Genomic DNA, 22,186 nt, shown 5'->3' on the forward strand with positions numbered 1-22,186 from the left:
AATATTCAGTAAGGAACTGCAAGTAATGATGGGAGTTTCTAGGAGTTGCATTTGCCTTCATTCACATGGTCAATATCTTATTGACTTTTCTCCTAATGCATTTGCCATGAAAAAAGCCTCAATGCATCCTCACCCTGCATTTGGAAGTTTCACGCAACCTCAACAAAGAGGGAAACTCTGTGCAAATGTGCTAAATTGGTTAGGCAAGAGATACAAATAAGGTAAGGGGCATCCCCACCCCCGGGTTCCACCAAAGGGTACTTATTATGCAACTAAGGTTTCAAATCTGTTTGATGATCCTCAGAGGGCCTTTAAAAGTCATTCTCAAAAACAGAAACAAAAACAAAAAAAAAAATGACCAGATCTGTGCAGGACAAATATGTAATACCTTGTATCAAGGATCCCAAAACTGAACATTGGGCCAGCATTTGGCAGCTTAAGATTATGACATTCACCACTAGTAAAGCATGTAGAAGCAAAAATTAGTTCTATAAGATAGTCATCAAAGGAGATTGGATATAATCAACAGGAAAACATTGAGTACAACTTCTTTTACAGTACAAACAACTCATTTTAGAGACTTTGCAATACAATTTAAGATGCTACATAAAATAAATGCTTCAATTTATTTAGGCTCCCCATTTTCACGAACATGATAAGGTATCCAATATAATCTCATAGATGTAATTTTTGAGCTAGTTCTCAATAATGTTTTCATGCAAGTATAACATTCCAATGGAAGCCTGCAAAAGGCGAACAAAATTCAGTGCAGCATGATTTAAAGGCATGACAATTCTATTATGAAAATGAAAGAATTACAACAATTCGTCCCATGAAAAGTTTCTGGATTTAAGGATATTGAACCTCTATTACATAATTAAATTGTAAATTCATGAGTACCCAAGTGTAATCCAACAAAAAAGCATATATTACCCAAAGACCATGATAAAAAGAAGATTAGATGAAGAATCATCAACTTCATATGATCGTGACCATCTTGTTAGAAATATATATATATATATATATATAACAGCATAAGCTTATATATCATCTAAAATGGTTTCCGCTCATGCCTACCCCTCTTGATCTTCCAATCGATGCCATCTTCTGAAGTCTAATCTGCTCCCTAAACTTAGCTATAAACTCACCAGCTTTCTTATCTACCTCATCAGAGTATGGTCCTGCATCAGCAACAGAGCCAGGCACAGCATCTTCTTCAGAGCTTACTAGAAAGCTTTCAGCCTCACTCTCTGAGTCTTGATCAGACCCTAGAGCAGCATTCTCAGAAAATTCCCCCTTCTTGTGATACTTTGCATTTGTTCCATTTGGCATAGGGTAGGGATTATCAAGATTTTGTTTACTAGTGCCAATCATCAGACTTTCGACTGCAACTTTTGCTTTATCTTTCCTCATATATGCTTCCTCCAAATTTTCACGTCTCTTTTCATCCTTATGGTCAATTTGATTTTGACAAATCTCTCCATTTTTCATTGCCCCTGCAGGCAGTCTACTAGCCCTAATTGTTCTAACTGATTTTCCCCTTGAGGGAGCTTTTGTGAGGCTTGTTGGGCTCATGTTCAATTTCGAAGAATCCGGACTGGACTCTTTGCTATCCCGTGGATCCTCCCTTCTACTCCTACTCCATTCCTTTAACTCATCTTTAGGGCTTCTCGAAATATCTCTGTCAGATGCAGAACTGATGCTATCCCGTGGATCCTCTCTTCTACTCCTACTCCATTCCTTTAAATCATCCTTAGAGCTTCTTGAAACATCTCTGTCAGATGCAGAACCGATGCTATCCCGTGGATCCTCTCTTCTACTCCTACTCCATTCCTTCAACTCATCTTCAGAGCTTCTCGAAACATCTCTTCCAGATGCAGAACCGATACTATAATGCCGGGAATGCAATACATTCAATGAACCCTTGTCATTCTTTGGTATTCTTGGTGATAGTGAAGCCTCCAAAAAAGCTCCTTGACTACTCTTCTGTTTTCCCAATGCTTCTGTACTCGAGTTTTGTGACTCTGAGGAAATAGACTGTGAGGAAGAGACTGAACTAGCATGGGATGAGAAAGATGCTGTCGACGTGAAGGACTGTGATTTGAATGACTCAAATTGAGTTTCATCAACAGAATGAGGCCTAAAATGCGCAGAGCGATTACCATTCCCCACTCTATTTCTCATTTCATTCCTCATAGATCTCGAGCGCCACGGAATTGAGGAAGCCACAGCAGCAGCTGCTGCTGCTGCAGCTTCATCAAACTCCTGCTCCAATTTCATAGGACCCAAATCCCCAAAATTCCCTCCTCTTCTTCTACTATCAGAACTCCTAGATGTAGATGAACCCCTTGAACCTGAGCTAGATTCACTCCCACTAGTAAACTCAGCACCATCCCTCTTTCTCACCTTAGACTTTAAACTCCTAACTGGTAATCCCAGAGGCTTATAATCGATAAACGATCCGGGTTTAACACATTCATCAAGACCATAGCTTGGCTGAGCCACTACAGCCACAGATTCACCTTGAAAATACTGAGAATTCCAAGCTTGTACCACATTGCTCTGATCACACCCATATGGATTTTCAAATCCATTCTTATACATTGCAAAATGGGGTTTACACTGTTCCTCAACAACAGTGTTACCATTAGAGCACACAGGCAAACCCATATGCTCACTATCGAAAATCACTCTCTTCTCATCAGACCCACATGGATTTTCGAACCCATCTTCGAAAATCGATGTGACATTCAACATCCTAGACACATAAGACACTGAATTATCGAAATTTGAGTGAGTTTCTTCCATGCCCATTTGGGCATTTCTTCTACTGAACAAACCATAGGACACAGCAATGCCTATAAAGAGGAGGTGAATAAGCTCCCAGAACTTGGTGAGAATGGTTTGGTTGATAAAGTCAGGAGCTTGTGAAGGGAAAAGTGGGAGAACAAGGAGGAAGATTGCAAAGAATAGAGCTTTGGAGAAAAAATTTGTAAAGGACATACCTTTGCATTTGGGGTTTGTTGTGTTAGGCTCTGAAAATGGGAAGTGGGTCTTGGTGTAAGGACTTGAATCCGCCATTGGTGAAACAGGTGAGGTTCCTGTGCAGAAGTTAGATTTAGGTGAGAAAAAGAGAAAATGTGCATTAGGGGGTGGTGGTGAAGAAAGGAAGACTTTGTGGCCAAGGAAAAAAAGTGTACATTGCAGAGAGAGAGAGAGAGAGAGAGAGAAGAGGAAAAGTGTATGAGGAGGGAGATAGATTTCAAAAAGTGTCATTATTGTTATGACCGTTCTATTTCAATGACGGAATTGACCTTGGTTATTTGTACTTGTAATTTGCAGTTTCGGCCGGGTCTTTAAGGTAATTCCGCCGGATCATATAATGAATTTTACTAAAGTAAGCTTTTGAGGCGATGGTTTTTTGACGTAATAAGTTACACTAGAATTTTACTTCTCGCATGAGCAGGCAGGCACACCACCCAAAAAAAGAAAAAATTATTTTAACCCATTAAAAAACTGTTAACAATATTTATTATTTATTATAAGGGAATTGGTTAATATTTCCCTAAAAATAAACAAATATTTATATTATTTCTTACAGTACTGTGCTAGTATCAGAATTGCACTATAGTTTGTGCCAAATTATTTTGATATTTGACACATCTTATTAGGTGGTTTTTTAGTATTTAGCATTTAATACACTTGATATTAGTGCTCTAAACCTCTAATATTATTCTTTGGCTATATTTGCTTAATAATATTATTTTAAAAATTATTCTTTAATTATAATTTTCAATGATGAAATTTTCTGAAATAAATTTTAAGTATTTTTATTCTGTTAAATATTTGTCTTAAAAAATATTATTTAGAGAAAATTGCCTTATTCTTTGGGATTGCAATTATTTAAAAAGAAAAAAAGAAAAGAAAACGATGATATGCAATTGAATAAAATTAAAAAATATAGCTAATATATAAAGGTTTTTAATGAGTAAAAAAATAGTAGTTGTCTGTTGAAGACATTTTTTTTATCATAGAATATAGATTTAATAAATTAGATTTTTGATTACATAGTATGTTGTTAAAGGCTTCTAAAGAAGTTTATTATATATTGCTTTGTGAAATTGGATGCAATGAGTTAAAGAAAATAAACGGTTTTCAATTTTTATTTAATAGGAATAAAAATTTTGAAGTGTCAAGTGAAAGTTTTGTTTGAGTGGTTAGTAACTTAGTGTCAACTACTGCTAAGTGATTGAGAACTTCTCTATGTACAACGAGATTGTTCTCATTGAAATGATCCTTGCTTTAAGCAAAAGCAATAGAGCATTGATTGTAATTTGTATTCATTCCCACCTCTGCCATCCAAAATCATGAAATTTATAATGCATGAAAATCTCCTTAAAGTGAGAGATCAGAAGGCTTAACATCTTTTAATGAGTAATATTTTGCCAAAGATGTTTGCTGTATAATGATAGAAATATCTAAGAGGAATTGTAATTTAATAGGTTAACTCTCATGATAAGCCAATCTAAGTAGTAATGATTAAGAATTTATGATTGTAACTTTTAATTCCAATAAACTCATCAATCATGGGTAGCAAATTAGCAATAGCATCCAAAGTTCAAGTTTTCTAACCTCTTGGGGGCAAAAAAGACTAATTTAGGGTACAATATACAAAAGGGTAGTTGCATCATGAGTCTCACACAATATTAAAAATAAAAATGTATTATTGCCATGGCATCATACCCAGCGCAATTTGTGACCGATCAAAAGCTATGACACTATCCAAAAAAAAATTAAAAAGAAAAGAAAGAGGCTATGACACTATAAATGAATTAGTCATAAAATAGTACAACTCTTGTATGCAGCATTCAAGGTTAGGTTTCTCATATAATAACAAGACATGTCCCCACAAACAATTATTGCTCTAAACACAGACAAATACAGTGGAAGAGATATTCCAAATACACAGAATCTTGTTACATAGGATATTTGGCATTTCTTTACAGTTGTTATAAGCTATTGTACAAATTCTTGATTTGTCTAACTACAGCTTCCTCTGATAGTATATTGCTGCTGATAGTGATATATACTCTAGTGTGTAATATATTGCAGCAACCCACATTTTCAGCTGATACAAATTGTCAATAGCTCTAAATCCTCCGATCTTCAAGCTTCTAAGGTCCCATTAGAGACATTCTGACCAAGAGGAACCAATCTGATGAATGCCACACAATGCCAGCAACTGAGACCAGATCCTACTAGTAAAAGGACAATAAAAAAATTGATGGTCTCGAGTCTCAATTGTGCTTCTACAAAAAACACACAACACATCACCAACATAACCACATTTCAAGAGTCTTTCCTGACTTGATAGCCTAATTAAAACGATAAATGTTATGTTCACAATATTTTTGTAACATTTTAACAATAAATCTTAAGTGACATGTTGTTATTGGCTGTTACGGGTGAACAAAAAAGTAAATTTAAATTGTGGATTCAAATTAGAACTAATGACAACTTACCATCTATGATTTGTTGTGAAAGTGTTGTAAAAATATTATGGACGTAACTCTTCTCATTTAAAATAGCTAACCAGACATGAATGCATGCTCGAGAGTGGAAGAGTTATGCCAAGCTAATTTCCAAGGTGCTTCTTCATGTTTAACTCTAATCTCGTTCCAAGCAGAATAACAAATATAGGCACCTAATTTGAAAATTACCTACTGCACAGCACAGAATCAGTTTCAGCCAACTATATCCTTGATAAAATTTGCTTGGGAGAGCACCATTTCTTTGGATCTAGCAGGACACATCCATTAATTTTTGTCAGGCTAATTTCCACCAAGGTGCTTGTTAACACCCAACTTTATGTCAGAATTTTTGTCAGCCACCTAACTTTATGTCAGTATTTTGTCAACTTTATAGGCTTTAGGGCCAACTTTATACAATTTGTCTAATTTATCCAATTTTTTTATTAAGTGGGACCTATATTATTTTAACCTTAATAAGCACCGATGCATATATATATAATTGTGTGTCTGTGTGTATTTAATTATATTAAAGTATTAGTTCATAGATTAGCTGGTGGAATAAATGCATATATTTATAAAAAAATTGTTCATTAATTATTTATATTGAATGAATTTATATAATTATATAAGAGACTATTTTTATTTGTAATAATAATAAAAAATTTAGAATATGACATTCTTTCTCATGTTTAGTTGCTTTGACTTGTTTCTAAAAATAAATAAAAAATTTTCTTTGACAACAATTGACACAAAAGCTATCAAAAAATGACTATTTGTGAATTCAATAAAATGAATCTTAAGTATTTAGATTTCCTAATTTCTTTAAGCGACATGTACTATATATATGGTACCAATATTGTAGTATTATGCTATGTAATTAAAAAAATTACTAATATGATAATACTTTTATTTTGTTATATTTATTATTTTAATTGGTGCATTAATTATTTAAGTATAATGAAATTTAGATATCATTTTTCTAAGATTTATATGAGAAACAATTGATTTGAAATATAATAATCTTGCTTGAATTTAGTTGCTTTTCCAACATTGAAACAAAGTCCAAAAAAATATATATATAAAAAAAAAAATTAATGACACACAATCAATGATGCAAAAATAATAATAATAATAATAATAATTGAAGGATATTTACATTTTTATTTAATCAAAACAATATTTGCATTCCTGAATAGGTGTAAAACATGCCTATATATATCAATCACTATCTCATGCATCAATTTTCAAATTTATAAACACATATGTAGTATGATTAAAACAATGCACCACTTTTATTGTTTTTTATTTTGTCAAAAAATTACTTAAAACACTAAAGATTACAATTTTTTACCAAAAAGATATATTAAAATATTGGAGAAAACTAAAATTGAATGCACTACAGATTGTGTAAGAACTCAAACTTGGGCAGTAAATAGGGCTATCTAATCGGACTTGGCACCCAACAAATCAGTTTAACCCAAAGCCACCCAAATCAGAACCAACTTGATCCGAGCAAGGAGGCGGTTAGCGGTAGGTCAACATCTTCAACACTTGAGGGAGGCAAGTCGAGTGATGGGTTTTGCTAGATGAGACTTGAAAAACTCAAACTGACTGTACACTTCACCATTCGCCTCTTCCTCCCCTCACCAATATCACCGTGAGCAAGGTTTGTCCCCATTTTTTTAGATCTAGCAAGATATTCACTAGATCTAGCAGAGATCTCTGCCAAGTTTAATAGATATCTTGCTAGATCCATTGAGTTCCACCAAAAATCAATTTACTAACCAAATCGGTGGAGTTTTAAATATCTAGCGGTCGATTTTGACATGAAACGGTGGTCAGTTGTAGGTTTGCCTCTTCAGAACCCAAAGTTGTTAGGTTGAGTCTAAGTTGGACACAAACTCGACCCGGGCTGACTTGTGAACATCCCTATTAGTAAAGAAACTAGAAACTTCAACGATACCAAACTTAGGCAATAAACCAACTTTAAGATGGCAGTTTTCAACTAGCAACTTCAACAATATCAAACTTGGGCAATAAAACACCTTTAGGATGCCAATTTTCAAGTCAAGTTTTTTGTGTTGATCCATGTGCTCGAAAAATTCCCATAATAAAGAATTTTCTCCAATTCCCAACTATTATGAATATTGGATTTGAGGTGATCACAATTTGCTTATTAGGGTCTATTTTAACAATACCATCATTTAATCACTTTTGGACCTAATTTTTAAGAACTCAACAATCTTCTATTGGATGAAAATAACATGATTGAATGTGTAGTATTTGGATCTCCTACTCATCCCGCCTCATTTGGTCTCTTAGGTTTGGGAAGCTTGATCAACCCTTGCTCTAATACAGATGTGAAGATGAACAACATTGAGTAGTAGTTACACACCAAAAATTACTTTTAAGGATTGTTTGTAAAAGGATTTAAATGCAATTTTCTGTTTTGGAAACTAGAAGATGGTGGGTCCCACATTTGAATCTATTGTGTTTTAGAAAATTGTTTTCTATTTTCCCTATTCAAAATAGAACAAAATACCGAAAATGTTTTTAATAGCATAGTAATAAATAAATTGAAAACAATAGACCCCACAAAAAAATTCTCACTCTTCAAATTTGAATCTTATTATTAAAAAAAAAAATATATCTATCTTTACTTTATGTGAAATTTAAATAAAATAAAATAAAAAATCAGTAGTAAAAATGGTCTCTCAAACATCATTTTTTTTCATTATTTTGAAAATTATTCTTAAAGGAGAGAGTCAAACACATATAATGTAAAAATTATTATCTAAAAACCAGTTTCAAATTCAACTATTTGAAAATTGTTTTTATAAACAGAAATCCTCCTACCAGACATGTTCTTACACCTTAAAAAGTACATATGAACCTAAACCAACCCATTATGAACTAGCCTAGGTGAAAGGGTTCCAATTTTTTTTAATAACAACAGTTTTGTTCCAGTCTTGAGGTCTCTCCAGGCCCAAGCCCTCTTATGACTCTGGAGAGCATACTTTGTCCCAAGTATGAACAGATTAGACCAAAAGACCTATATGCCATAATAGATGAGTTCAATTGCAGTCTGCCAGCAAATGACAATTTGTGGCAAACCTTTTGGTGGAGATCTTGTATGTAATGGTTTGCAGTCATTGCTTGAAAGCTTACGATATCAGTGGGAAGCCTATATATCAAATCGTGCTATAGCCACGTTTTTATGTCCTATAACTGCGTTTTAAAAACATGGCCATAGAACCTTTTTTTTTGTAGTACAAGTAGTTGCCCTTGTATAAACTCTAATACACAAAAGACTTGAGCTTCTATATTTGCTAAAAGCTTAAAACCCAAAAAAGAGTACTCTTGCTGCAGTTAGCTTGTAGAGTTAGAGCTTTTATTTTTGCTAAAAGCCTAAACCCTAACAAAAAAGACTTTTTAACTCTTGTAGCAATTAGCTTGTAGAGTTGATAGGGCCTTAAATTCCTCTAGTACACTCTTGACACTCTTGATGGAGGCTAAGTCAGCATTTGTAAACACCATAAGATCATTAGCATAGCATAAATGATTCAATTTAAGCTTCTCAAGCTTCGAGTGGAACTTAAAGCCATGCTCCTTGTTAGCTGTCGCAATTTTAAGTCTAGAGAATGCCTCTGTTGCAAAGACAAAAGAGGTAGGATGACAATCTGCCTCAATTCAAGCCTTTGCATCCACTAAAATAGCCTACAAGACTACTATTAAATGCAATAAATTCTTAGGTGAAGTTATGCATACCTCCACCCAATTTAAGAACTTATTAGGATTACTACAAGTTGCCAAACATTTGATTATGAATCTCCAATCAATTGAGTCATATGCTTTCATTTAATCAATGTTAATAGTACAGCAAGTCATCCTACTCGTGATAATCCCTTACCATTTTTTAAGTCAATAATATATTCTCAGCTATGTTTCTCCCTAGCATAAAAGTTGTTTGAGTAGGACCAATCACATCAACGAGACACAACTTTGAACTATTGGCTAGGATTTTGATGATACACTTATAATATGAAATGGATCTAAATCTAAAATCACCCATTTTAGAGGGATTTCTCACTTTTTGGGATAAGAGTGATGATTGTAGATCCCACCTTGCTCAATAGTTTACCTAATGTGAAAAAGTAACCTATGGTCCTTAAGGCATCATCTTGCACTATAATCCAAGATTCCCTAAAAAAATAAGTTGAATATCATCCAATCCAAGAGCCTTATCCCCTTTCGTAGAAAACTCTTTATCTCCTATTTGCCACCTCACATTGAGGCAAAGCATGTTTTTATTAGGGGAACCTCAGGAGAATATCTGATTCCATAAGATTATCCAAGCTATTGAAACTTTCACATCAATATGAGTTAGGATACCCAACAACCTCTGATAGAATCCAATTGTCGTTTTTTTTAGCTGATTGTGATCCTCAACATTTAGTCATCAAACAGGCAACTGATCTGGTTATATTTTATTCTAAATTTGACAAACCTAGGAAAGAAAGCAGCTCTTATCACACAATGTTTAGCCTATTGTTCATTTGTTCTTAGATTTCTGCTTCATTAAGCTTTCTTCAGCATAGCTCAAAGCCATAAAGCAATGAATTTTTTTGGTTCCCTTCACTTTGTCAATTCTGAGTTTTTAGTTTTACTCTTTTTTATAATAAAAAAATTTATTATTAATAAGGTAAACAAATATGCTAATTATTGTTGTATACAGTTAGTTACACATGGTCCATAAAATCGTGTTTTGAAAACATAATTTCAATCATAAATTATAATATGTAATGGTCAACAGTGTGTCCCATAAACACCGAGTATATCTATCACCACTCAAACAAATTATCAGCGACAAATTGTGTGTGTTTTTGTTGGCTGAATTGATCAATAAGAAATTGTACTTACATAACAATTTACAAAAGGATGGAAATATGGGCCAGAAGGCCTAGAACCCTTTAGGCTTCATTCAAGCCCATCCCACAAAAGGTGAACTTATTTTCCTAATCAACAAAGCGACACCGTTTTGAAAACCAATATGAAAACGAATCACTTTCTCGGGAAAATATTTTCCCAGAGGTGAGAAAATCCAATAGAGAGAGAGATAGAATGGCATCAACGGAGGGATTTGTGGAAGCAGACAACGCGGAGGCGATAATCACGAGAATCGAGCACAAATCTCGAAAGATCGAAAGCCTACTCAAACAGTAATCATTTTGTAAAACCCTCTTTTTGTTTCTTTGATTTTATACTCTGAATTGCGAAATCCCAAAAAAGTAAGAAACTTTGATTTCTGATCCATGGCAGGTCTAAACCAGTCGAAGCTTTGAAAACTGCTCTCGAAGGCTCGCCTCCCAAGACCCGAGACGAACGTTGCAAGGTTTTCACTCTCTCTCTCTAGAAATTATTTTCTTTATTTTTTCTTATACCGCGTTTGGTTCCTGAGAAAATTGTATAAAGAAAACTCAACAGTAACTTAAACAGTGTTGTTAGGGTCAATTCAATGTGTGAAAAAAGTTTCACAATTCTTCTGTTGAGCTGAGGTTCAGTGTTGAATTGGAAATATATAAGCCTCAAATTTTAATTTGAACATTAAAAAAAAAAAGTGTGATTTTTTGGGTGTGTGTAGTGAAAATGAAGAGAGATTGATGTGATTTTCGGGGGTTTTGCAGTCGGCGAATTGGATAGTAGTGCATAGAGCTCTAATGGCAATAAAGGATGTGGAGGGATTGCTTTCTTCTTTGGATGCTGAGTACTATGATATCCTCATGAAGTGAGTGCTCACTCAAATACTGATTTTACTTCATTTCTTGATGATAGCATGTGAACTTGTCTTACATTCTTTTCATTTTTTTTGTATTGATAATATGTTGCGGCTCAAATCTTCTACTTTTTTTTTTGATTTACTTGATTGTATGAATTTCAGATTGTAATTTTGGATCCATGATTGCCCTTGGGAACTCTACAGTCTGCCTAGATATGAAACCTACCATAATTTGAACTTATACACTAAAGAATTGGCCTCAAGAGCCAATTGAATGAACTTGATATAACTTAACATAAATGGTGGATTGGCACGATTGTTAGTGAGGATTGGTATCAGCTGGGGGAACATGTGTTTGACTCGAGCATCCTAATATTTTCCCCTAGTTTGAGGGAATTCTTTGTAAGTTTAGAAGTAAAATTAGGCTGCTGCATGGCATTCCATACAGTACGTATTGGTAAAACTGCGCTTTAAGTGCGAAGCACCAAAGCTCCTGCACTTTTCGCCTCTAAAGTGAGGCGCATTCAAAGAAGTGCGCTTTTTTATATTTTTCAAAAATCTAAGCTAAACTGAATTGTAGTCATAGGGTCTTAACACTAATGATATAAACCATTGATTTGGTATTTATGAAATTCAATGTTATGGTGTGCTGCTATACGCTTCTATAAGACCCATTTGGGACCGCAATCACTCCACAATCCATCATTGATCTTACATTGACTAATTCTTATAGACTTAAACTTATTAAATTATTAACTAATATTAGTAAATAGTCAATGTGCATTATGGCTGCTGGATGTTCAAGAAAGGATATTGACAGAAGTACTCATATCTAGCTGATCCAAAAAATAAAAATGACTTGAAAAATTGCAAAACAAGGGACTTATATAAATATATGAATTATATGTACTCTTTTATTTCAACTTATATGATTTTTTGATCACTTGATTGTTTTATTGCCTACTAATAATTATTTTCAAATTTATCAATTCTAAAAATTTTTAAAAAAAAAAAAAAAATGTGCAGTTTACTTCAATCAGGTGCACACTTTTGCTTTGCACTTGGCGCCTAGGATCCAGGAGGCCTTTGCACTTAAGTGTGCCCGGCACTTTTACCAACACTGATTCCATCTATGCGTAAGACGTAGACATTGTTGTGATTGTTATGCAACAGGAAATGGAGACCCTGAACAATCACCATTACCTCGCCTAAGAGGAAATGGATGCATTCAATTATGTTAAAGTTCCTTGAATAAGTAATGTTGGAAAACGTAGAAATGAGATTCACATTGTCATTTGCAGAATGGAAGGTGATGAGTTTTAGTGTAAATATGTAATAGCCAGTTTCACCCTTGCAAGACCTTGGCCTTGAGATTTTCCCGATGCTACATTTAGATCTTCAGCAATCAAGATAGACAAGAATTGAATTTGAGCATCCTTGTTGGTACCAGGGCTACTAATCATAAGTATCAATCAATAGACAAAGTAACACGTGCATTCAGATACATTATCATCATGTGAAGAATTTTTCCTTCATATCATAGTTGATGTGACATGTGACGCACTTCATGTTCTAGTATTAATTCTATCATTTGCATTTCACACCATGCTTATGTTGGGATCGGTATTTGCTGTGACAAAAACAATTGCACGTTTGGCTGATTAAGTATTGGCTCATTAGAAGATAGTGAAGGCTGCAAAAGTTAGCATTGTTTGTAGCAGTTCTTGTATTAGTTGGATATATTTAGCATTTGTAATATAATTGGATATTTAAAAATTCATCCTTCCCCGGGCCATATGTGCAACATTGGTCATGCATGAGCTTTTTGTCCCTTACTGATATTTTTAGAAGATTTATAATGAATAATAGTATAATAGATTCATTGATTGTAGATAAAATATCAAATGGGGAGAAAAAGAATATTGCACAATTCCTTGAAGAAATGGAATCTTTATTTCAGTCTAACTCAATTTGAAGACTATTTTAAATTCTTTTATCTATAGATTCACCCATACACTTTTCTTTTACTATATGTGGCTAATTTTTTCCATAAATTGAAAAGAATATAGCAAGTTAGTTTTGTTAGTACTAGTTTCAATAGCTATTTTATCCTTGTCATTATTTCTCTTCCCCCCACCCCAAAAACCACCACCACCACCAAGAATGGTCATCCATTGTAACCTGGTATATAACATGTTTGGCAATTTTAGCAATTTGAGATTTTTGGTATCATTTTCAGGTACTTGTATAGAGGGTTGTCTACTGGAGATCGTCCCACATGTGACCAATGCCTTCGGATCCATGAAAAACTGACAGAGAGAGCTGGTTTGGGATGCATACTACGTTGCCTTGCTGACACTGTGAATACAGTTTAATTTTCCCACACCTTACATCAATAAAGTTAATGTTGTGAAGAATTTGTCTGTTCTCATTTGTTCTTATCCTCTCACACATGTATGCCAAACTACAGCTTACGATGCTATGTTACACTGGTAGTTATGCTGTCAAAGTATAAATCTTTGGACTTTAATTGTTAGAGTTTATGGAAAATCATGCAGAATCAATTCTATCTCTGGCGTAAAATATGTACCCGTTTCAAAGATTCTGTGACTAAAGTTTATCATTTGATTTATTTTGTTGTGTTCTTACTGTTTTTGATTCCTCCTGTCTTTTTGTTTCTCTTATTTCTTGGCTGCTTCAGTTTCTAGCTTTTCATGGTTGCTTCAGTTTCCCAAAACTGCATAATATTGATATGAGAGAGAATGATAAAGACTTGACTTACAAATTTACTTCTAACTTTTAAGCTTTTTTGGCTTTTAACTTGAGGGAACGCATTTTTTTTAACTCCATGTCATAGAACCTAAGTGCATGTAGTCAGTGATCAAAATTGTGTTCAGAAGTTTATTTACTTATAATAAAAAATTGTGTGCAGAAGTTTTCATGGTGTTTGTGATGTTTCTAATGAAGACATCCATAATTCAAATTTTTTATCCTCCATTGTAACTATAGAGTTTCTTTTATATATATATATATGAAAAAAATGTGAAAAAGTTCAATGTAGCTTTAAAAGTTATAATGGCAAATTTTTTCTAGAGTTTGTGTTATGATAACTATTGATACAATTAAATTGTTATTCTAGATGCATGAAGAAAATGTTAGTGATAAGTCCAAATGAAGAAAATGTTAGTGATAAGACCAGATAACAGATGCTTTATAAGTTTAATGTCCAGGGGGAGAGGGGGCATGGCCCTCTGAAAATTCATGATTTAAAAAAAAAAAAAAATACATATATACATACACACGTGTTTAAAAATAATTTTTTGTTTATATATAATAGATGGCTTTTGGATCTCATGGTCATGTTACCCCAAATTACCTCTTTAAGACTTCTTCTATAATGGTAGAATCAACATGGGTTATAGGCTTTTTGTGATTGAAACAACATTAATTTTAATTGGGTTCACCACTTAACACTACTTTTATTATTTACCAATCACAATAGTCCAGAAAAATTTTGTATCTCAAGGTTTATTGTTTCCAAGCTTTCCTTAAAATTTGCCATTTTGAATGTTCTGAAATATTTGTCTATGAACCATGAAAATGTAATTTGCATTGCAGCCATTGGGATATGCATATGCAGGTCGCAGCTGGAGAAGTTAAAAAAAAATTAAAAAATAGTAACTGTGGACCACATGAAGGTTTCAGTTTTGGACCACATTAAATTCCCTGACACCACCCAAATTACAGTTTAAATGTTTCTAAATTAGTATGCATGCCCCCTGTGAAGGACGATGTGCAACAAGAGCCAAAAATGCTAGAATGATCCAAATCTCTCCTTGGGTTCTTTAGAAGTAATTATTTGTGAAGAGTATCAAATGCAAAATTCCAATATTTAGTGAATAAAAGCTAATAGTGTTTTAATAAGAGATAAATCAAAATGCCAAAAACAAAAATGTAGATAAATGCATAAAAACACAACAGGTTTGAAATTTCGACCTACAATCAGCGAAAAGAGAATATTGAGAGAGGTCGTAAGAAAGAAAAGAAAGGTTCCTTTGTACCCATATTTCCACTCCCAAGCTTCAAAATTGTGAGAATGTTAGCTAGCTGAATGAGATTTTATTCTAAAGTTTTAGTTATATGGGTAAAACGTGATTGACCTATTTTTTAGTTGAATAGAGAGTTTTATATTGAGTTTGGGATGTTATTAATGACCGATTGTTGGGTAGTAGAAGAGACTTTTATCCCCCATGACACTAATAATTTGATGTCTTAGCTTGGATTGCTGTTGTTCAAGAGTTTGACATACTTTTAGCATGATTTGGAAAATAAAGTGACCCTCACTCAAGAGCTAGTGTTTCCCAAACTCTTGGCAGCTGCATTTGGTGGCTATAATAGACTAGGCTAATTAGTTTTTACAGTCAACTATGCTTTTGTGTGAAAAATGGAGCTGAGTCAAAAATTAGGGACACTGTCAACTAGAGCATGGAGCCCTTTCTTGGATGGAAATTTCGGGTACAAAACCTCCTCCATGAGCTTAAGGTGCTATCAATGTCCCTTACCCATTTGGTAGCATGCATGGATTGGGTTCATGCAAAAGGTCTAAAAGGAATTGACTCATATCCTTCAAATCACACTCTCTCAATTTTTCCAATATGTTGCATGGGCTTGGGTCTTGCTTAAAAGAATAAAATATAATATAATACATGAATTGGATCCACAAGAAGGTTGGGCTTGTAAAAAATGTGTTGCAAAAATGGGTATCAACACCCCCCTTAATTAGAAGATTTTTTTGAGAAGGAAAGACTTGCTCCATAAATATATATTTTTCAATATTAGTCATTATATAAAGCCATTTATCACCCAAAAAAATGATTTTTTTTAATCAAATGTAAAAGTTAAAATAACTTGTACGCAATTGATTTCAACTTTATTCTTAATTTAATTCTCTTACATAGATAGAACCTCTGTTTTTTAATATAAATTTTGATGCGTAATATATTTTGTAATTGTCATTCCCAATTTCCCATAGGCCATAAGTAACGATGAAGAATCGTGAGCCACTTTTTTTTTATCAAAAATAAATAAATAAATAAAACAGATAACCCATTATATCATTACTCTTGATAATATATTTATGGTCAAGATGGAAATGTCTATTTTAAAAATAGATATATCATATATAGTATTATCTGTTATACTAGGATACCTATAATTTTTCCCCACGATAAATAAATTGGATTTAGACAGATAATAATTTGACACTCTTGGTAAGATGTACGATGAACTAAAAAGTAGCCACTGATAGTGGATATCAAAATTCGTTGGTCTGTAATTCATGGATAAAGGGACCAATTCCCATATTATAATGTTGACAAAGGAAACCCGGAATCTAATCCACCGTAATTGACAACCATTTGCCAATTTGCCACAAAATGCCATCCATCAATTTAAGGTCATCAAAATCACCTTGTTTGACATCACTATTTCTTTCTTAATTTCAAACTTAATATTGTTCTTCTGTCCCCTTTACCACACAATTCCATGTTTCTAATCATACCAAGATAACATTAATAATAGGACAAAGTTTCGCTAGCACCAAGATTGTAGCTTTCTTTTCTTTTTTTTTCTTTTTTTTGAATTAGAAAGTTTCAACTTATAGCGTACATTTTTGAATAACTCTTTATTATTAAACCAATACATCAATTAGTTTTTGATGTAGACAGGGATTGAATCTCAGATCTCTAATTCAACTATTAAAAACTTTACTAGTTGAGCTAACTGGAACCCACCACCAAGGTTGTAGCTTAATGTTACAACTTTCATTAAGGAAAATTAAGGTGATTACGCTCTCCTCCCTTGAAATTTAAGGAAATGAGACTTCATCCCAAATTTGAAGGGAAAAAAAATACTTTCTCCCAATTAACATCTGACTAACCAACTTTTATTAAATTAATATTTAAAATGTTGTAAATCAACATGCTCTCTACTTAAGGGCAAATTTTCGAAATCATCTTATTTCATAATTAAAATTCATTGTTTTAAATTTTTAATTATTAAAGTGCATTTTAAAATATTAAGTGTGAGATTTGCTTAATTATTTTTTTTTCAATGGGTTATGGAGAGATTTGTCATTGCAAATATTTTAGTGCTTGATAAATTTTACATTTTTATTCAAAATTTATCAGTTTTATTTTTTTATTGACTATTGTTATTTGTAAAGAGATTCTTATAAAAATTTAAAACATTTCATTACTAATGTAAACAAAAAAAGGGAGTGTTAATTTTTTCAAAACTCAAGAGAGGGGAGTGTTTTTTCCTTTCAAATTTGGGGTGAAATGTCATTCTCCTAAATCTCAAGGAACAGGAGTGTAATTACCCCTTATTAATATAGTTATATTTTTTGAAAATTTGACCATTGAATTACATTTTATTTATATTCTTAACGCACATATCAATATTATTCATTGTTAAATTCATAAACTTATTTTTATGCATCATTTTACTTTGTCCTTAATAATAATAATAATAATCAAAAAAGGAGATTCAGATTCTCTTTGTTATATCATTCAAGTCATCCTAGTCACCATATATGAGCACAAAAAAAGTTCTTTTCTTGTCTAATATCCACCCTTTACAACCTCTATCAAGACTTAACTCTCAAAATAAAATTAGATATGCTCAAGGCTTTGACTTAATGAAATCATATCCTAACAACCCTTAACATGAATTATCATGTCCTCTTAAATCTTTAACAATATATTCTCTTCACTTCCGTACACATTGTACCCCATTTCCTCCTAATGACCACAATGCCCTTACTCGAGTAAACAAATTACGATCGCGATGCGGGGGCATCCAACGGTCGACGATGGATGGGTAATGTTGCCCATGGGTTAATGGGTATAGGTCTTTGGACATTAGGGCCCTGCGGGTGACGAGTAGGGCCCGTTGGAGCAACCATGGAGGATGAGGAGGAAGATGAAACATTCACACGCTCACATGAAGGGCACATTGTGAGGGTGGTTGGAGGGTTCATGTGCATGTATAGCTGTGGAGACAGTTTCAATGCTCTAAGCTCTTGCACCTCCTTCTGCAATCGCCGGTTCTCCTCTGTTAGATTCTCACAACACCTCTTCAAGTACTCGCAATCCACCTCGGTTTGCTTCAACTTGGTCCTGCATCCATCAATTTAACAATAAGGCATTTAGTTTGCACACCTTCATTCATAGCACATGTGATATTCATGTTATACATAAATAGATGACATTACATACGGATGTTGAAATCATAAAACCTAACTTTGAAATGAATGTGACATCACAACAAACAAGTACTCAAGTATTTATTTTCATACACGAGTTTTGAATGTTAAGATCTCAACAAATAATAGTCATCATATACGAGTATTAAATTCTACATATTAATTTTGTCAAAAATAGACCCCAAATGCCCAACCATATGTAAGAAACAAAGTTGTCTTTTGTCCAAATAAATTTAATCTACCAACAGTAGCCTAAGTATCTCAAGCGTCCGAATATGCAATATTCCTTTCATGCATAGTTTGTGATGTGTGGACCTAACTCACACCATGAAAGGAGGGATGAATATATCCAACACATAATATACTTTCTCAAATGTGAGTTCACCTACTATGAAAGGAAAAATTTATATATATATATATATATATATATATATCAGATGCATGAAATATCTTTTTTTGTCAACAAATGCATGAAATATCTTAATAAAATGACAAATACATCATTAATTTTGTGGGATCTACAAAAAGATGCATATAATGCATGAGAGAACTTCTCAGATATTCAAATTAATTCTGTGGGAGTTGTTGCTAGAGTTGTATTCATTACCATTACTACTACCAACAGTTAAAAAGAATACCATTGATGAAACAACCAAAACTTTTGACTCGTCTCATTCAATGCTCACACATGAAAATTGTGAAGGCAAAGAGAAAAAAATACATGTTACAATTTACAAACACCCCTTTTTAGGTAACATAGTGAAACAGACAATTCCACCCCTACTCCAAGGGTTTAATACCAATAATACCCCTAAATCATTACAGAAATATCTCACCTTGCCCTCCTGTTCTGAAACCACACCTCCACTTGTCTTGGGCTGAGATTCAGCTGCTTTGCCAGAGCCAGCTTTTGCTTCTGATAATAAAAAATAAAAACCCCACTTTCAGAACTCACCCTTATTTCAAATCAAAATAACCAAGTTGCCCCAACACATAAAGATTAAAAAAATAAAAAATTTAATCAACTTCTGTTAAGATTTATTTTGAAAAAAATGAAAACATTTTTCAATCATTAATCAAATTTTTAATAAATAAAAAAATTAAAAATTTATATAACTAACTGCAACATTTAACAAAAATTAACGAAAATATCTAAATTGAATAAATTTAAAAGCAGTTTCAAAGACTGAAATTAACGAAAACGAAATTAGAGTACAGAAATAAGTTTTGCATTTTAGCTTTTAAAAATTCACCCTTTACCCAGGAAAAAAATAACGAAAATGCCACTGACCGGGTTGAGAGTATTGTGCTCTTTGAAAGTCTCTTCCAACAGCATAGACTGTTCCTTTGACAGCCTGAGCTTCTTCCTAGAAGTGTCACCGCCACCTCCATCTTCATCATCGCTTCCACGAGAGCAAGAAGCTCTCTCTGCATCGTTTTCATCTCCATTGTTAGCCTCTCTCTCACTCCTCTTCCCGCTTATGCTCGATGATATTGTGCTATTCGGTGAAGAAACCCCATTCTCATCTTCACAATTATAATCCACTGTTGATGATGCTGGTAACCTGTTCACATCGATTCCTCGCAAAAACGACCTTGTATCCTGGTTTCTCTCTGTTTATAAAACATGTTTTTTCATGTCAAAATCTTTAAACCATGTCTGTAAAATTTACGTAAATTTGCACACAATCAGAAAAACAAAACCCAGGAATTTAATTTAGCTATAAGCCTATAAGTGAAAAGTTTTTAACAAGCTTCAAAGGAAAAATAAAAAGCACATATTGGATAAAGGGGTACGTAAAAAGATAGAAAGAATGGCTCAAATCACGGATCTGTATTGTAACTTTTTTTTTTGGATATGCAATTTGCATCTAAAAGGAAAATGTGAAAGTTAATATTCATATAATCATAGAGTAATAAAGGCCAAAATCAACCTTGAAATCTCTTGGATTCTTAACTTCAAAAATAGAGACAAAAATAGAGAAAAAAAAAATCAAAATCAAAATTTCCAAAACTTACCAGCTGAGAACTGAAACATTTCATTCCAAGGAGTTTTCTGATTATGATTTTGCACCAACTGTGGAGGAGGCTTGTGCATGAGATTCATCTTAGAAGAAGGCTGATTATGATTGTTGTTATTCTTATTATTATTATTATTATTATTACCTCCACATCCTAAGCTCAAACTCAACCCCAAACCCAACTCCAAGCTAGAACCTTTCTCACCCATTTTCTCTCTCTCCATCTCCAACAAAAACCCACCAAGGTTCTCACTTTTCTCTCCTAAGTGGGATTGATTTTTTGATTTGAGAAAGCAAAATGGAAAAAAGAAAAGAAAGACAGAAGAAAATGACTGAATTTGGCAGGTGTGGGTGGTGTGTCACAGCCTTTTTGTTATTGCAGTACAGTAGAGAAGGATGGGATGGGACTATATATAGATACAGAGAGAAAAGAAAGAAAGAAAAAGAGGGTGTGTGTGTGTGGGGGGTTATAGATTTAATGATGACTTGTGTCAGATAGGCTATTGGCTCAATGATGATATAATTGGCTTTTCCATAGCTTTAGCTTGCTGTCTTTGGTTAAATAAAAAAATAAAAAAATTTAACCGTGGTTAAAATTAGACACACAACACAACATGTAGAGACTAGAGACAGAGAAAGGGACAAGTAATTATATGTTTATCTTTTTCTTTTGTGTGTAACTGAGAGTTTCTTTTATTGTCGATGGCTTTCTTGTAACCATAGGTTAAAAAGTCTCTTTGTCTTTAAAGGGGGGCTTTTATTACCGTCTGTTAAAGAAAGCGGCTTTCTCGCTGGTTGACCGTTGACTAAAGACTGCCCAAATTGCAAAATATACTCCCACACGCGCGTGTGCTCACTCGCTACAAATCATGATAATATAACCTATGGGGCAAATTTTATATATAGAGAAATACTTGTCACACCCAATATTTTGTTGTAAAAGTGTTGTGAAAATGTTATGAACGTAATATTTCTCGTTTTATTGACATACTTGATGCTTGTGCTAGTATCAATCATATTCAAGAATTTTCAAAACTGTTAAAACAGTTGAGAAAAACTACTAACAAACATATCTAAATCAGCTTTTAAAAACCTAATAAGTCAGTTTCAAAAAATCTTGAACTTGGTTGACATTTACCCAAATATCAAAGGATTTTACTAATGTGTGTCTTAAGGGCACACATTAATTTTTATTTTTGAAAAAAAATTTCTCAAGAATTGAAAAAATATTGACAATTTTTTCAATTTCTGAAAAATATTCCTAAAAATAAATAGCTTAAGGGCACACATAGACCGGACCCAATATCAAAATACATTATTGAAATTTAATTTCAATCTAATCATTTTAATATGATGATGATGATGATGATGATGATGATAATAAGAAGGAAGGAGATTGAGAGATTCATGTGCCATCATTCAAGTAGGACCCATGTTTCCCACGAGTGTCATGTGGAACCCACTTGACATGGTGGGGGCCTTTTTTACCAGAAAAGCCAGCATCAAATCACGAAGCAAACGAGTGTCATTAAAAAAAAAGTAGGACCCGCGCGTGTGTTTTGGAGAGTAAAAAAAATTGTTTTTACTTTTTATG

At 33.3% G+C, this 22,186-nt stretch overlaps 3 protein-coding genes across 3 annotated transcripts; 1 reads left to right on the top strand and 2 right to left on the bottom strand.

Annotated features, from left to right (window-relative positions):
- Positions 1–774: 774 nt before the first annotated feature.
- Positions 775–3,236, bottom strand: LOC115988069. Its single transcript, XM_031111700.1, has one exon. It carries the CDS (start codon positions 3,079–3,081, stop codon positions 1,048–1,050), a length of 2,034 nt encoding a protein of 677 aa, XP_030967560.1. The 5' UTR covers positions 3,082–3,236; the 3' UTR covers positions 775–1,047.
- A 7,324-nt stretch (positions 3,237–10,560) lies between these two features.
- LOC115983411 (actin-related protein 2/3 complex subunit 5A) lies at positions 10,561–13,939 on the top strand. The gene is made up of 4 exons (XM_031106080.1): positions 10,561–10,750; positions 10,851–10,923; positions 11,216–11,316; positions 13,547–13,939. Exons 1-4 carry the CDS (start codon positions 10,653–10,655, stop codon positions 13,680–13,682), a joined length of 408 nt encoding a protein of 135 aa, XP_030961940.1. The 5' UTR covers positions 10,561–10,652; the 3' UTR covers positions 13,683–13,939.
- A 3,961-nt stretch (positions 13,940–17,900) lies between these two features.
- On the bottom strand, positions 17,901–21,064 carry LOC115983329 (homeobox-leucine zipper protein HAT3). The gene is made up of 4 exons (XM_031105974.1): positions 20,591–21,064; positions 19,863–20,185; positions 19,408–19,487; positions 17,901–18,485 (listed from the first exon to the last, which is right to left on the bottom strand). The coding sequence occupies exons 1-4, from the start codon at positions 20,814–20,816 to the stop codon at positions 18,143–18,145; spliced, it is 972 nt and encodes a 323-aa protein (XP_030961834.1). The 5' UTR covers positions 20,817–21,064; the 3' UTR covers positions 17,901–18,142.
- Between the last annotated feature and the right edge of the window lie 1,122 nt (positions 21,065–22,186).

This window comes from Quercus lobata, chromosome 4 (assembly GCF_001633185.2).
Source record: "Quercus lobata isolate SW786 chromosome 4, ValleyOak3.0 Primary Assembly, whole genome shotgun sequence".
Taxonomy (NCBI): Eukaryota; Viridiplantae; Streptophyta; class Magnoliopsida; order Fagales; family Fagaceae; genus Quercus; species Quercus lobata.